The sequence below is a fragment of the Daucus carota genome, chromosome 6, assembly GCF_001625215.2.
Source record: "Daucus carota subsp. sativus chromosome 6, DH1 v3.0, whole genome shotgun sequence".
Taxonomy (NCBI): Eukaryota; Viridiplantae; Streptophyta; class Magnoliopsida; order Apiales; family Apiaceae; genus Daucus; species Daucus carota.
The window spans coordinates 29,218,589-29,232,964 of NC_030386.2; the positions used below are offsets into that span (position 1 = coordinate 29,218,589).

Consider the following 14,376-nt stretch of genomic DNA (forward strand, 5'->3'; position numbering starts at 1 on the left):
CCATTGACAATATAACCCCTCAACAACAATATGAATTTCGGCTACATAAGTTTCCCTGATTACCCCTGTTGCTTCTGCTGCCAATAATAACTGATGATTTTCAGATATTTTTTAACAACCTCTTTTCGGAAATGGAGAGTAAGATCTGCGTATATCTTTTTTTTCAGACGAGATATTAGTTCTGATTAATTTTATTTGAGGGTGGGGATAAATTACACAAAGGCGGAAAATATCATGATATTAAATGGGTAAAAAAGGGTATTGTTGTCATAAAAATAGAAGTATAGGACAGCATCTCTTTGGACTGAACTGCATGCAAACAACCACATGTTAGTATGCATGTCCACCCAAACCCTGTATATAAACAAATCAGACGCATCTGTTTCTCCAATTACTCATCCTCCTTGAAGTAACATTCATCACCAATATCATACATTACACATTCACACACAAGAAATATAACAATATGTGCCTGGGAAGAGTAGAAGACAGAAAGAATGAGTGCTTACCCAGCCTAAGAGAGGCCTGTGTGTGCAAGGAAGATCACAATCAGAGCTCTCAACTCTCACCACCCTTTCTTTGTGAGCTTTGTGATTCAGAAGCCTCTGTGTACTGTCAAGCCGACGACGCGTTCCTGTGCCAAAATTGTGATGCAAGGGTTCATGCTGCTAATTTTCTTGCCCTGAGGCATATAAGATGCTTTCTCTGCACTGATTGCCACGCACTAACTCATCGATATCTTATTGGAGCTTCTGTTCAAGTGATACTCCCCACCATTGTTTGCACAAAAGGGGGTGACAGAAACGGCCCTGATGATATATCAAATGTGGTTGAATCGGACCACAGAAATCAACTCATTAGACCTTTCCTGTTTCTTTAATTTTTTGTAGGTCAGTTGCAGAAATTTAAATACTCAGGCATTCACGTCTTTGTAATAATGTTATTGAATATCTATAGCTTTTGACAATCAAGAATTTTCTATACTTAAAAATATATGAATCATTAAAAAGAACAATAGCTCTGTTTGAGTTCAAGAGAGATTTGATAAATGATTCGAACTTGTGAGTTCTTACTAATTTTTTGTGTGCATAACAAGAGATTGTCAGACTGTTTGCCTAGATTCTGATTAGAAAGAGCATCAAAACCCTCCTTTCATATAGTAAAACAGCAACAGAAGAAGCATCGCGCCACGACATGACAGCAAATCAGTTATTAGGAACTAGAAAATCCTGGCAAAATATCATCACTGCTAAAGTAGTATCATGCTCCATATTATTAATTGTAGAAGCACTCTCCAAGACCGCATCAACTCGCCTGTCAAGAGGACTGCAATAGCACAAAATTCTTCAACTTACAACATGATGCTAAGTGCTGAGAATCAATGAAGGAATACCATGAAGATTATATCCATCAAGACAAAGATAGAGCATGTTCGGGGACGAGAGACTAACCATTTGGTAACGGCTGGAAAAAAGACTCAAGTGTTGCTCCTGTGTCCGGGACACAATTGAAATATTATCATAGCCACTGCCACAATGATATTCATCTGCAAATGCAACAATGACAATTGACATTGTTATAATTACAAAGAACAAGAAATTATCTAGACAAACAATTTCAAGAACACAACAAAAGGCCTCACATCTTTGTTCTGTTATAAAATAATGTTTCTTTTTATCAGATTAAAATTAAATATAATGCAGATCAGCATATGTGATTGTGTTCCATGTATGCATTATATGATGCACGTCCCGACAATACCTTGCAGTGAACTAGAAGATAAGAAAGCTTTCATTTATCAGGTTCTAGTTCAAAGGGGGTCTGAGGGTCGTAGTCATATGCTTCGCCAGTCTTCACAAATCTTCCTTTCACGCGTTTTCTGGTGTCAGCCCTGGCTTTACGAGAAGCATACCTTATTTTTTTACCGAACCTGCAGCACCCAAACACAAAATGAATCATAAAATCTGTGATGAGGTAATAAATATAAAGGCTTTTAGAAAAACTGCATATTACATTATTAGTGTACCATTAAGCTGTTAAAAATGATATTATGGTTCTAGAAGATCAACATTGGCTCTAATGATAGACAAAAAACCTGTGTAGTTGCAAAAAGTTAAGGGGCTAAAAAACATACATTCTTGTTTTCTTCTTTTCATTGTATCTCATTTTAGCTTTGTCCCTTGCCTGTGGGGAAGTGGTATCCAGACTCGATTCCCATGGTGATTCACCAGCCAGAAACACTGGCGATAAACCACAGTCTTGGTTACCAGCAACACTACTTTCTCCTGTGACAGTTGTTAGTGAGAGGGGTCCAGAAGGGAAGGGCATGCCAATCTCTCTATTGTAGCTAGGATTCATAAGCAGACTGCTGGCACCGCCACCAATAGTCTGCATAAGACTAGCTGATCCGTTTAGTTGAGGGGATTGAAATGTAATGCAGTCTTGTTGGGATGTTAATGCTGCCTGCAACAATGCACAAGAGATTCTTAAGGTTGTCATAGGAGGAATTTAAATTTCTGAGTAACCTTCATCAAACTTTTCTATTTCTGTAAAACCGAAAGTGTGCATGAAAGGTCACATATGATTATTATAGCAATGTCAGGAGTTAGATATTCTTCAAGTTTGGTTCTCCACATGAAAATAAGAATGAGCAGAAGGAGCACTGAATTTATTGGACTAACATCTATGTATGTCACTCGAGATTAGGAAGAAAAAGAACCTCTAAATTGTTTTCTATCTGATTGTTTGACTCTGTAACTGGTAAAGGCTTTTCCAGCACTAAGCAGTCCAGTCCTCCAATATTGCGCTGATTTTCAGATTGTCCTTGTAAGCAGCCAAACATCTCATAACCATTCAGCGCAACATCAAGATCAACGCCTTCACAGATATCATCGCCTTCATTGAGTATGGTATACTTAGAGCTGGAACAGATCTGCAAATACTCCAACAATAAACCATATCAAGCATTGTAACAAAACACTTATTATGCAACCTAAAAGGCATATAATTCCAAGATATAAAAATATTTACCTCTGGAAAGTTTGATCCGTTCTCAGTAGGAAAGAAGGAAGGCTGATTGTTATTACACTGTGGTACATTATTAGAATTCAGAGGAACCACAGTAGACGCGCCAACAACATTGTGAATCTTGATAGAAGGTGAGAATTCATTTATCATATTATAATTGTCCATCAACACAGATGAGCACTCATTCGGGCTATTCATCGTATTCTCAGTACCAATCAATGAACTAGACATCGGGGTGAATGACGAATCACAAGCACTCGCATATGGCAGTTCAAGCAACGAAGGCCAGGTGTTCGAAAATTCATCAATTGAAGGACAAGCAGCATCAGACTCTGATTTCTGAACACCATGACCTGAACAACCATTCCATTCACAGCAATCACATAAAACCTCCATCTTTTTCTTTATTTCTAATTATTATTGATCCTCAAAAAAAAATCTCAATCAAATCGTTATTCAAGAACATGAAATTAAATGAAACAGAGTAAAATTCGATCTAGCATTCGAAATAATCCGCAAATGTTATTTTTATTATGATTGCTGGTCATTTAGAGGAGCTAATAAGGAAAAAGCTTATGGATGAGTTACATAGTGGCTATAACAAGGAAGAAACTGACACAGTGTTGTGGCGAGTTAATGTATGTTTTGAGTGTGAATTGTGTTAAACCTACAATGTGTGGAGCTCTCTGGACTTGAATATATAGTTGTCCAGGGTTGTTGCATGTTGCGAAATAAGGGCGTAAAAAAATGTGTTGATTTAAAATAATTATAAATGGTGATTAAGCAAGAAAATACAATAATGTGAACATTGGGGGTGTAAGGATACGAGAAGATCTGGTATGGTCAGCCGGGTTGCTTCCTTATTACTCGCTCCCTCTGCTATCTGTATTAGGAGATGCCATCATGATGGTTAATTATGTGACATGCCATTTTTGTAATAAAATTTTAGTTTATATTGCCTAGGGATGCAAAATATGTAGTTCAAAAAAGAAAAAGGAATGCAAAAATATAAATATCGTAATTGGTGGTTATATATGTATGTAGCATTCCTTAAGAATGCACATAAAATTTGTAGACACACTTGTTTTTAGTTTTCTTTATTTTTTCATTGCAGGGACTTATTTTTTAGGGTCCGTTTTAAAAGATGATGAGATTTTAATGTTCACCGATTTCATATGTGTTATAGTTGAAGTTATAAAAATTATATGTGGACTACAAATATGTGTAGTTACAAAGTTATTAGAAATCATCCATGAGCTACAAATCATCAAAACAACCAACAAGTATCGAAAATTGTAAGATTTGTTATAATCTCAATGAGCGAAATCGAATGAAAAATCTCTGAGAAGTCATGGAGATATTATTTTGGAATGACCCGCCATGTGGGTGCAACCTAAGGTCCTATAGTTTCCCAACTCAAAAATGAAATAAGTAAATAAATAAAAAGTTGCGAACGTGAATCAATTTTGTACGATGAATCCTGAGTTTGAAATTGGAGAAAAAACAGAGAAACGTTCAAATTCCAAAAAGTGAACGCCCCAAAGAAAATGAAAGAACGTAAACAACCTTATCTAGACAAGGCCTCAACAGACGATGAATTCACTCTTTGTCGTAACACAGTTGGCGAACACTAGCCCACTTGTCTGTCACTCTGTGGACCAAATCAGATAACATTCACTCTGTGTCATAAATATTATGTGTACTTGATGATATCTTCATATTCTTCTTTCACACACGGTTGATCAGGAGCAAGGAACACAATGGTCTAATGTTGGCAAGTGACGAGGATTCCCAGCAACATTCGAGGCTGGAGCCGAGCAGCACGCCCAGAGTGCTGACCATCCTGGCTTTTGTGTTGGAGAAGCTTGTGGTTCGAAATGATAGGCTCGTGGATGGGGTGAGCCGCGAGCAGGGGAAGAGCTTGGACGTGTTTCATGGGGCGAGGCCACCCAATATTAGTATTATCAAGTACATGGAGAGGATTTATAAGTATACCAATTGTAGTCCGTCTTGTTTCGTGGTGGGATATGTTTACATTGACAGGCTGCTTCATAAGTATCCTCATTCCCTTGTGGTATCGCTCAATGTTCATCGATTGCTTGTCACCGCTGTCATGCTTGCTGCTAAGATGCTCGATGATGTGTAAGTTTTGTTTTAATTATACAAGTTTTGGTAATGCTAAATTCTAGCTTAATTTGTGCGAGTTTTGCTTTGCGATTCCAGGCACTATAATAATGCATTCTATGCTCGTGTGGGAGGTGTGAGCAATGTGGAACTCAACAGGCTCGAAATAGACTTGCTTTTCTTGTTGAATTTTGAAATGACGGTTCATTCTCGGGTTTTCGAGAGCTACTGCCAACAGCTGGAGAAGGAGATGTTGCTAAATAGCACAACACTTAAGATCGAAAGGCCAATGATAAGCAATGCTATTGATGATGTTACTGAGATATCTATGGAAGATATGCCAAGTTCTTCACCGCCCCAATTAGTGGACTGACACTTGCTTCACTCTTGTAACTCTTACTTGAACAATGTACTAATTGTAATCTGGTTTGATTGCCAGAGCAGTGATGAATCTAGCTTTCAGGCAGAGTGCAATCAATTGACCCACAGAACTCTCGATCTTCTGCAAAGAAATTGAGAACGATACACTGCACAAAATATGTCATTTTTGCCCAGTTAATTCGACTGGTCATCATTTGTAAAACATGACTGCACAAAATATTGCCATTTTGCCCATTAATTCGACTGGTCATCATTTATAAAACATGACTCCACAAAATATGTCATCTTGCCCATTAATTCGACTGGTCATCATTTCCAAGTCATCATCGTTTGTAAAACATGACTTGTCTAGTTGTCTTATAGACAGATCGTCACAAATACTTAGCTACATGAAACTACAAAGATGGGAGAGAAGTAAGAACAGGTTAGGATGAACAAAAAAGCATCATATGAACGTTATTTCATATCTAGTTTGAGTTTGATTTTAACATATATGTGCAAAATACTTTTCTGCACGCATTTCCCTAGAACGTAGCATGCATACAGTATTTCCGATATCTACAAGCAATCAAAAAGATGGAAAATACATCACAGAGCAAAATACATCACAGAACACACTAGTGAACATGTGAACTGCATAGCTGAGTGCTTTCTGCTTCCCTAAGGCAATACGAGCTACCAATGTGACTGACCATAAAAATGGAACTATATATAAGTACAAGATCCTGAATATCCTTCACAGTTCACAGAACAGTTTTGATGGAAATAAAATTTGAATTCTAGGGTCACTAGGTCTACTTGTTCTGACAAAAAAAATATGAAAATACGTCTATATACATGGAACAAACATGGAGCTAATTTTTAGATAATGTCAACATCCACCATCTCTTCAGGACCATCAACATCAACGGCTACATTCTCATTTTCCCCAAGATCCTGCAAGCATTAACAATATTTCAATGAATCAGACACCAAACCGAAGAGGATATAGCATACTAGTAAATCTCTGCAAATGTCATATGCACATGATTGGAGATCATGTCGCTGATTACTAGAACAGAAGTTAATAATAATATCATACAATATGTATAACCTAACCTGTAAGTAGAATTTCCGAGGTAGAGGAGGTGGTGGTGGCAGTTGAAACGGAAACCTATGAACCTCATCTGCAACTCCCTGTTCGATTTTGTCAGAAAAGTTTTCCTCGTCAAGATTTCCATCAGTTTCAATGTCAACAACTTCATCCACTACATTAGCAGCCATGCTAGTTGAGGGGAATAGAAGGCCGGGTTCAGAATCCTTAACCTGCAAGTAGTTGGCAATTTAGCATATGAGCTCTTTCAAGCATAGAAATGTTAGAGAAACCCATATACCATTACAAGCTTTGATAATAACCTCAATCCAGATATTCAAGCATTAAACTACGAGATAATATTACAATTAATCCCCACTAGATCAAGGATCCACACAAGCAGCAGACTAATTAGTTCAAGGAAAAACACTGTTTCTGTAATAAACAAAAGTTCAGATGGACCGCCCATCTCAATACTTGACATTAAAGACCATAATAAACACTTGCAACATTCCTCTCAATACTTTAATACTGCATAGCCATGTTATAATAAGCACAGTATACACCGGGTTTTGCCAAACTGCGATGAAGGAAAAGTTCCTACAAGCACTTCACGTTTTTTGTTAGAAGAAAGCCCAATTAAGCATGTCAACTTACTTCAATCTATTCTATTTCTTCAGCTCATACAAACTTGCTAAACACGCTTAAATGAGTAGTCATCCGCATAATAATGGTGCTGACTATATACAGAAAACCAATTACGTAAAATTTATAGGGGATCAGTTAACAAGTGAAGAAAAGGCACCTTAACCTCTGAAGAAATATAAGAAGGCATCTTTTTCCCCTGTCTATTATGGGCTTCAGCCGTCACAGGTCTCCGGCCATCATTTCCATCTACAGTAGGTTCCTTGTTACCGTAAAGATGATCATGATGCACATCAGAACGCAAATGTTTCTCTGATCTCATTGCTTTCCGCTTACTTCCTTCTTCTGCTACAGTTGCTGCTGCAGCATAAACAAGAAGGGGATGCAATAAGCTAAACTTGATATAACTAGCCCGACTCCGCATACCAGTTTGGACTCTCAATAACTAGCCCAGCTGTGCATACTGCTTCAGGCTTTCGTGTAATTTTTATTTCAAAGTTTTTAACTACAAAATATTGAATATATTGGTGCTGTATCACAAATTTTTAGTATGTTGGATCAAAGTTCCCAGATATGTCGAGGAAGCACATATTCAGCTTTGTTTTGAATATGATTTATGGTTGTTCGTCAACAAAGTCAGTCAAACCATTTATCGAAAACTGCATTTAAATAAATACAAGTTAAACCTGTAATAGAAATATCATTCAATAAATTAATGTTTTCCACTGACAACAGCAAAATCACCTATTTAACAGAATTCATGTTCACCAATGAGCAAGGTTTATCTGTTCTAATCATTGATTTTACTGGACTCTAAATAAATATAGTACTTCATCATGCCAACACGCTTCCAACTTAACACAAGTCACCAACTGATAACAGCTTTGGTCAACTAATGACAAACACTGGGACCTCAAAGCACGTCCACTCAATTATCCATACAGATCAAACATGGTGAAGCATGCAAATTTCTACATCAAGGAACTATAGACCAGGGTCTTTAAAGTACAAATATGGTAAATCCTAAAAAACACAGATTTTTGATACAGCCATATAGCATATTGTCACATAAACTAACCTGTAACAATTTCAGAACAAGTATAGTATTACATTTATGCTAATACCTTGCTTTAGTTGCCCTTCCCCTTCAGTAATCAGACTCCGCTGCCTTTTCTTGCTTGAGGAAGCAAGGTTTTGCACCTCAATCTGAGGACTCACCACTCGATTAGCTATGGGGTCTCCGTCACTTACAATATTGATCCTTGTGTCCTCTTCAATGGGACCAGGTTCAACCACATCTGAGCCTAGTTGGTCCCCAAGCTTCTGCAGCCTTGCTTCTGACCTTCATATATTAGTTGGTATTTGATTAAGATTCACATATAGACCTCAAGCATATATATATCCCTAAATTGGGCTACATGCATACAAAACTAACAGAAATCAACAAAACAAGGCTACCTAGATGACATGTATAAATAAACTTGCCTCGAAAGTTCTTTCTGTAAACGAGTGTGGCGATTATGTGCTTTAATGAACTTCTTAGTCGCTGATATGATCCTGAAACTTAATTATTAGTGATGAACATGTACAATGCGATAATGGAATAGTTCGCTAGGAAAACACACTCTGATATGAAGTACTATTTGAAAGCTTAAAAACAGTATAATAACAATCAAATTTCTTGATAAATAAGCACTATAAAAGTAAATTGTAACACCTTTCGCAGTCATCTTTCTCTTTGAACAGTTGCATTTCTAGTTCTTGAATTCTAGAATTTAGAGTATCTACTGCTTGGTCCTTTTCTTCCAGGAACATCTATAAGCAACAACACAGAGAATAAGAAACCTTACATATGATTCTAAAGAATGAACCATTTTTAAAAATGGAAGTGGAAACAACAGAAATTATCCAACTCTGGTCATTTAGAGTCAAGCTAAAGTCACTGCCAAGTTGTCTACTTCAACAAGTCTTAACAACTGCTTGTTTATATGTATTTCTTGATATAAACTAAATAAACAAGATTATTTAGCTAGAAATACTATTATCATAAGTTCTTATCACTGACACTTAGTGATTAATACTCCCTCCGTCCCGGTGAATTGTATACGTTCACTGTTTGCACGCATTTTCATGCTCCTATAAAGTATAGTTCTAAAATGTTTTTTAAAATTTTTCTTTTTTTGAATAAAAGTTTAAACATCAAACTTTTATTCAGAAAAAAAATAATTCAAAAATATATTATGGAGCTATACTTTAAAAGAGTCTTAAAAAGCGTGTCAAAAAATAGCGTATACAATTGAATGGGACGGAGGGAGTATGTAATAGGTGGTCTGTACTGTTTATCACTTTTAAGCATATTAGTATACAGGTGTAAAAGTGTTCAAAGGCTATAGCATCATTTGTACATAATAAGAAGATTTAAAGTATCAAGCTTCCAAGCTTTAAACCACTAATAGATGAAAACTAAAATATAAGTCTATATTTGTAATCATTAAGAAGTCACAAGGCTAGAGTATCAAGTTCCACATTATCGTACTATGTTCAACATGGAGCCTATTGATTCATTTTGAGGCACATCATCACGACGTGAGATGGTGGAACAATAACTAACCTTAAGCCTAGTCTTGTGGTCTTCCAGGATTTGAATTTCACGTCTTACATGGTTCAACTGCACATAATTCAAAAAGTATTAGCAAGCCGTCAAAAATAGCATGAATCAGTCATATGAAGCTTATTTCAGTCATCCAAGACAAGAGGACATAACAACTGAACCTGCTCATCAGAATTCCCTTTAGAATTTGAAGATAAGACCTTCCTGTCATTGGCTTTATCTTCGATACTGTCTGATATTCTCAAATTTCTACCACTATCATTCCGGACATCAAACTGCCGTCTCCTGTGTTCCCTGTCACTAAGACATACACAGTGTAAAGACGAATGATTAATTATGTTCCCCATCCTTAAAAGGATCTAAAGCCAAATTCGATGTCAAACTCAGTTTGAGATTTCACTCTTTCAAATTATTACTTCCGCCATTAAATCCCAGACCCAATGACCCATACTAATATAAACACTTCTAAGCACTTATACGGAGACAAGTTTTGAAGTGTAACTCATAAACCAGGGGTAACTGTCGGTATATCACGCGTAAGCGCATATGCAAAATGTGATGCGATGCACACCTGAAGCGCCTAGCGATGCCCCTTCAATGATGCGCTCGCTTTTATGCGCCTAGAGCGCACAACGCAGTTCAAAAAGCGCAAGATAAGACTATGTTTAGGATTCGAATCATGTTAGCGAAGAAGAACCTATGAATCTTGATGACGATAAGGACAAAGAATAGTGGACTAACTTTTCATTTCTTTGTGACTTAAATCGTTCTACTTTAAACTATATGATGGTCTTTTTGGTCGCTTTATTAATGAAATGTCTTATCTATAAATTTACACTATTCTATCTTATGTACCATTTATATATGCACGTTCGTCTTCTATAGCACGTTGCGCGTCACTCCAAGGGGCCTTTGTGCGTCTATGCGCATATCACGATTAACAACATTGGGTTAGACACCTTATTTGGATATTTGTAGCGTACCAGTTGGTGTTGAAGATGTAAAATAAATTTTTTAGCTATAGAAAAGAAAGAAGAAATAAAATATTATTTGTCTTCAGTAGTAACAAATTATTAAGAGATTATAAAACTGTGTACTGCAAGTAGTTTGTACACAGAAGTTGTTCTTACAAGGCAAACCACCATTCTGTATGAGATACGATTAAGATAGCAATTAACATGACACCATCAAAAGAGCAAGTGTACCTTGATTTCCCATATAATCGAGGTGTAGTATATCCTGCATTTATAACGTAAATAATCAAAGAAAGCATTGCATTAAAGGGGAAGTGATGCAATAAAGAAAAGATGTGATGTACGGGGCATGACAGATTAAACAGAAACTTTCTGATTTCCATAATAGTTTATTACTATCATATATTTTGTGACAATAATAACAATTCAATAACAAATATTCTATTTTAGCATGGTTTGTAATTTCCAAAGCATTCGCAGAGCATCATTATTCACTACAGTTATCCTTATAAAAAATTCTAGTAGAACTAATACTTCAGTTACAATAAGAGTACATTGATAAAAAAATATTAATAATGACATCAAAAACCAAGTTGGTAGAATAAACAATCAAGTAAATGATGCAATAATGACCTTGAGACACTCTTGAATCTACTCTTGCGTCTCTGCCTGGTGAATTTCTATGTATTGGTGAACGCCTTCTCCCAATCTTCTCTCTTAAGTCAGCAACTCCATAGTCCTGTCTACCTAAAATGAGGCACATGATTCTAAGCATAATGTACAACATCAACAACCTATTCATACTAGCATGGAAAGATAACAAGGAAGCTGATAACAAGGAAGCTAAGCATACCCTTACATGGACAACACGAGTTACATAATAATGAACAGTTAGAATTGGCTTCTTGTGTGTTCCAACGAGGCCATAGAATAATGAACAGATATAGATATACCCTTTTTCAGCTTTTACTTTAAGAAAACCTCAGTGTATCTCTGAATCAACTGACTAAAGATTCTCATGATACTTTTCTCCAAAGCAGCATGAATACGATGAAATCTGAATAGTGGGGAGTTTTCCTTGACTTTTAAACAACAGTAAAGTCCACAAGACATTAAACGAATTTGCCGGTTTTATTCCGAATGTTTCCTTGTAAGGCCATGCTCAATAAGATGGCCAAGAAGAAACATAAATAAAAGCACCAGCTGTTGGATTGCAAGAGCAGGGAAAATAGTCCGCATACCAAATTTGATTTCACAGAGGTGCTTTCATGGATGATTAGAGCAGACAGAGGTGAACTTTGCTGAATAAACTATAGAACAGGCAGCATAGTAATAAACCAACCAGCAAAATCCTCTGATTTTAGAATGCTAAACAAGTCATTGAATCCCCAGATTTCTGATAATTGATATACTTAAAATGCTGATACAGCAATGTCGCAGACATGATGCTTCAGTGTGATAGAATTTCCAGAAAGCAACAAATAACTTGGGGCTCGGCCCAATTATATCCATGCAAGGAAGCTGTGAATTTCTCTGAATTAATTAGAATTAAAGAGAAGTACGGACCTCTGAGCAGTATAGAAATCAGATCTCAATAGCAGTTTTTGGCAAACAGTTTGTTACGAGGGCAGTAACTTGGACAATTGATTGCAATCGATGCACATGACGTAAGCTTGAAGAGTGATATTCTCACGAGAAGTATCACCATGTGGATTTTAGTCAAACAAATTACAATCTACGGTTTACAATCCAGTCTCTTACTAATGCTGAAATTTCACCTTCATGACTTCTACATTAGAATATGACTAATAGGATGAGGAAGTGCAAAATTCATACCCAAAATCAAGAATACTGTAAAAGCGATACAATGTCAACCTAGAAAGAGTATGAAAATTAGAAATTCCTAGAAGCAGCCTACAATACTAATAACGATACTATCCAACTGAAAGTCAATGTATATACACACACATACGTAATATAGCGGTCATCATAGTCATAGATGACAACCAAAATTACAGACGAGTGGGAGAAACTTGCCAACAGATTAAAAGCTATCCAATATAATATTTCAAAATATTGTATCAGTTAATGATGACTACTGATAAAAACTGTTTTAATCTGAATTATTTGCAATTATACAAAACGAGTGATAATTGTGAGCAGATATTGCAACAAACTCGACTCGCTTGAACTAGCAATCTTGACAAGAAGGCAATAGTAGAGGAAATATCAGAAAATTTCAGCGTAACAAAGATCAACTAAAATATAGCATCGATACACCTGATTCGGACTATCAATATTATCTTTGTTTTATGTGACGTTGAATTCCAATCCTACAGCTTATATCTCCAAAACTAAACACATTTTTACAAATTAGGTCATAATAACAATAAAATCGAATAAAAAGAGGCGTATAAGAATATTGTTTACCGTTGAATGATCTGGAAAACCGACGTAGTTCAGCCTCGCCGTGGGCAAAAGAGCAATTGTGACGGGAACAGCGACCTTTTCGGAACATAAGGCATGGCTTTGTCTTTAATTGCTTGGTTTCCACCATGGTGAACACGGATAGATAGGAATGTAATAAAGGCGGGGCTTAATGCGAAATGGAGTGATCGGATTTGGAACAAAAGAGGGGTCTAAATCAATAGGAATGGTGGTTCCTAAACCCTAGCCAGCTCGATGGGCATTTTGTGTCTCACCCGATTTTGACCGCAGGGTTGCGTGGCCTGCCTCGAAATATATTGGAGTAATTACTTCCTCGTTAATTGTAAAATTTACCGACAGATAAAAACAGAGTAACTCTTTATTCCCTCCTCCTCCGTCTCCCTCAATTGTTTACATTGATGGACGGCTACTTGGCACGCTATCTAATATTCTCAGTTTGATAAATTATTTTGAATTTTTTTTTCTTCTAAATAAAAATTTAGCATCTAAATTTTTATATAAAAAATAAAAATTTGAAAAAATTTTATGAAATTATATTTTATATGCGCCTTAAAATGCGTGTCGAGTAATGAAAAAAAAATGTAAAGAAATGAGAGAGACAGAGAGAGTAGAATTTATGATTGAGAAAATAAGTACCATTTTATAAACGGATAAATGAAATTCAAGAGATTAAAAATAAGTGATTGCCCATTACTAATATAATTATTTTAATTAAATTATAAATAATATTTGAATATGATACTAAAAATGACCATTATATGTTATAATCTATAACAAAGAAAATAAGAAACAAGACACTTCAATTCAACTATAATGCATGCTGATTTTATATACCTGTATTTTAGTTGTTATGCATATGAAAACGATGATCAAATCATCAATATATCGATATATTTATATAAAGGATCCAGATTAATTGATATGGTATACATCTTGGAATAGATTAATTTGATTTTGGTTCAGATTATTTATGAAATATAATAGCTTGCAAATTTTTTAATCTGATTTAGTTTCAATTATGAAAAAAAGTAGCACACATGTTTCTTTGCACCAATAAATACCCTATAGGTTGTAGGATTTTGGATTATTATCTA

The 14,376-nt window shown here is 35.9% G+C and overlaps 2 protein-coding genes and 1 long non-coding RNA gene across 7 annotated transcripts; 1 reads left to right on the forward strand and 2 right to left on the reverse strand.

Annotated features, from left to right (window-relative positions):
* Positions 1 to 395: 395 nt before the first annotated feature.
* LOC108226817 (uncharacterized) lies at positions 396 to 1,924 on the reverse strand. 2 transcript variants are annotated; one of them, XR_010284282.1, is made up of 3 exons: positions 1,762 to 1,924; positions 1,452 to 1,546; positions 396 to 1,326 (listed from the first exon to the last, which is right to left on the reverse strand). It is a non-coding gene; the product is annotated as an uncharacterized LOC108226817 (long non-coding RNA). The 2 variants fall into 2 exon arrangements; XR_001807732.2 differs by lacking the exon at positions 1,762 to 1,924 and adding an exon at positions 1,643 to 1,743.
* Positions 1,925 to 4,642: 2,718 nt separating this feature from the next.
* On the forward strand, positions 4,643 to 5,642 carry LOC108227758 (cyclin-U1-1). Its single transcript, XM_017403083.2, has 2 exons — positions 4,643 to 5,169; positions 5,251 to 5,642. Exons 1-2 carry the CDS (start codon positions 4,796 to 4,798, stop codon positions 5,522 to 5,524), a joined length of 648 nt encoding a protein of 215 aa, XP_017258572.1. The 5' UTR covers positions 4,643 to 4,795; the 3' UTR covers positions 5,525 to 5,642.
* Positions 5,643 to 6,220: 578 nt separating this feature from the next.
* Positions 6,221 to 13,563, reverse strand: LOC108227757 (zinc finger CCCH domain-containing protein 13). 4 transcript variants are annotated; one of them, XM_064079550.1, is made up of 11 exons: positions 13,265 to 13,563; positions 11,468 to 11,581; positions 11,066 to 11,099; positions 10,022 to 10,160; positions 9,861 to 9,917; positions 8,967 to 9,064; positions 8,735 to 8,806; positions 8,374 to 8,591; positions 7,410 to 7,609; positions 6,631 to 6,831; positions 6,221 to 6,468 (listed from the first exon to the last, which is right to left on the reverse strand). In XM_064079550.1, the coding sequence occupies exons 1-11, from the start codon at positions 13,389 to 13,391 to the stop codon at positions 6,394 to 6,396; spliced, it is 1,335 nt and encodes a 444-aa protein (XP_063935620.1). In that variant the 5' UTR covers positions 13,392 to 13,563; the 3' UTR covers positions 6,221 to 6,393. The 4 variants fall into 4 exon arrangements, with proteins under 4 accessions (XP_063935620.1, XP_017258571.1, XP_017258569.1 ...); XM_017403082.2 differs by having other exon boundaries at positions 6,631 to 6,837; positions 10,022 to 10,154; positions 13,265 to 13,562; XM_017403080.2 differs by having other exon boundaries at positions 6,631 to 6,837; positions 7,410 to 7,606; positions 13,265 to 13,562.
* Between the last annotated feature and the right edge of the window lie 813 nt (positions 13,564 to 14,376).

What these genes read in the sequence shown, in the direction of transcription:
- LOC108227757 (XM_017403079.2), bottom strand. Translation starts at nt 13,391, where the DNA reads ATGGTGGAAACCAAGCAATTAAAGACAAAGCCATGCCTTATGTTCCGA. An exon ending in CGATTATATGGGAAATCAAG is followed by an intron (nt 10,161 to 11,065) that starts GTACACTTGCTC and finishes TGTATGTCTTAG; the next exon opens with TGACAGGGAACACAGGAGAC. An exon ending in GAGAAAGATGACTGCGAAAG is followed by an intron (nt 8,807 to 8,966) that starts GTGTTACAATTT and finishes ATTAAGTTTCAG; the next exon opens with GATCATATCAGCGACTAAGA.
- LOC108227758 (XM_017403083.2), top strand. Translation starts at nt 4,796, where the DNA reads ATGTTGGCAAGTGACGAGGATTCCCAGCAACATTCGAGGCTGGAGCCG. An exon ending in GCTAAGATGCTCGATGATGT is followed by an intron (nt 5,170 to 5,250) that starts GTAAGTTTTGTT and finishes TTGCGATTCCAG; the next exon opens with GCACTATAATAATGCATTCT.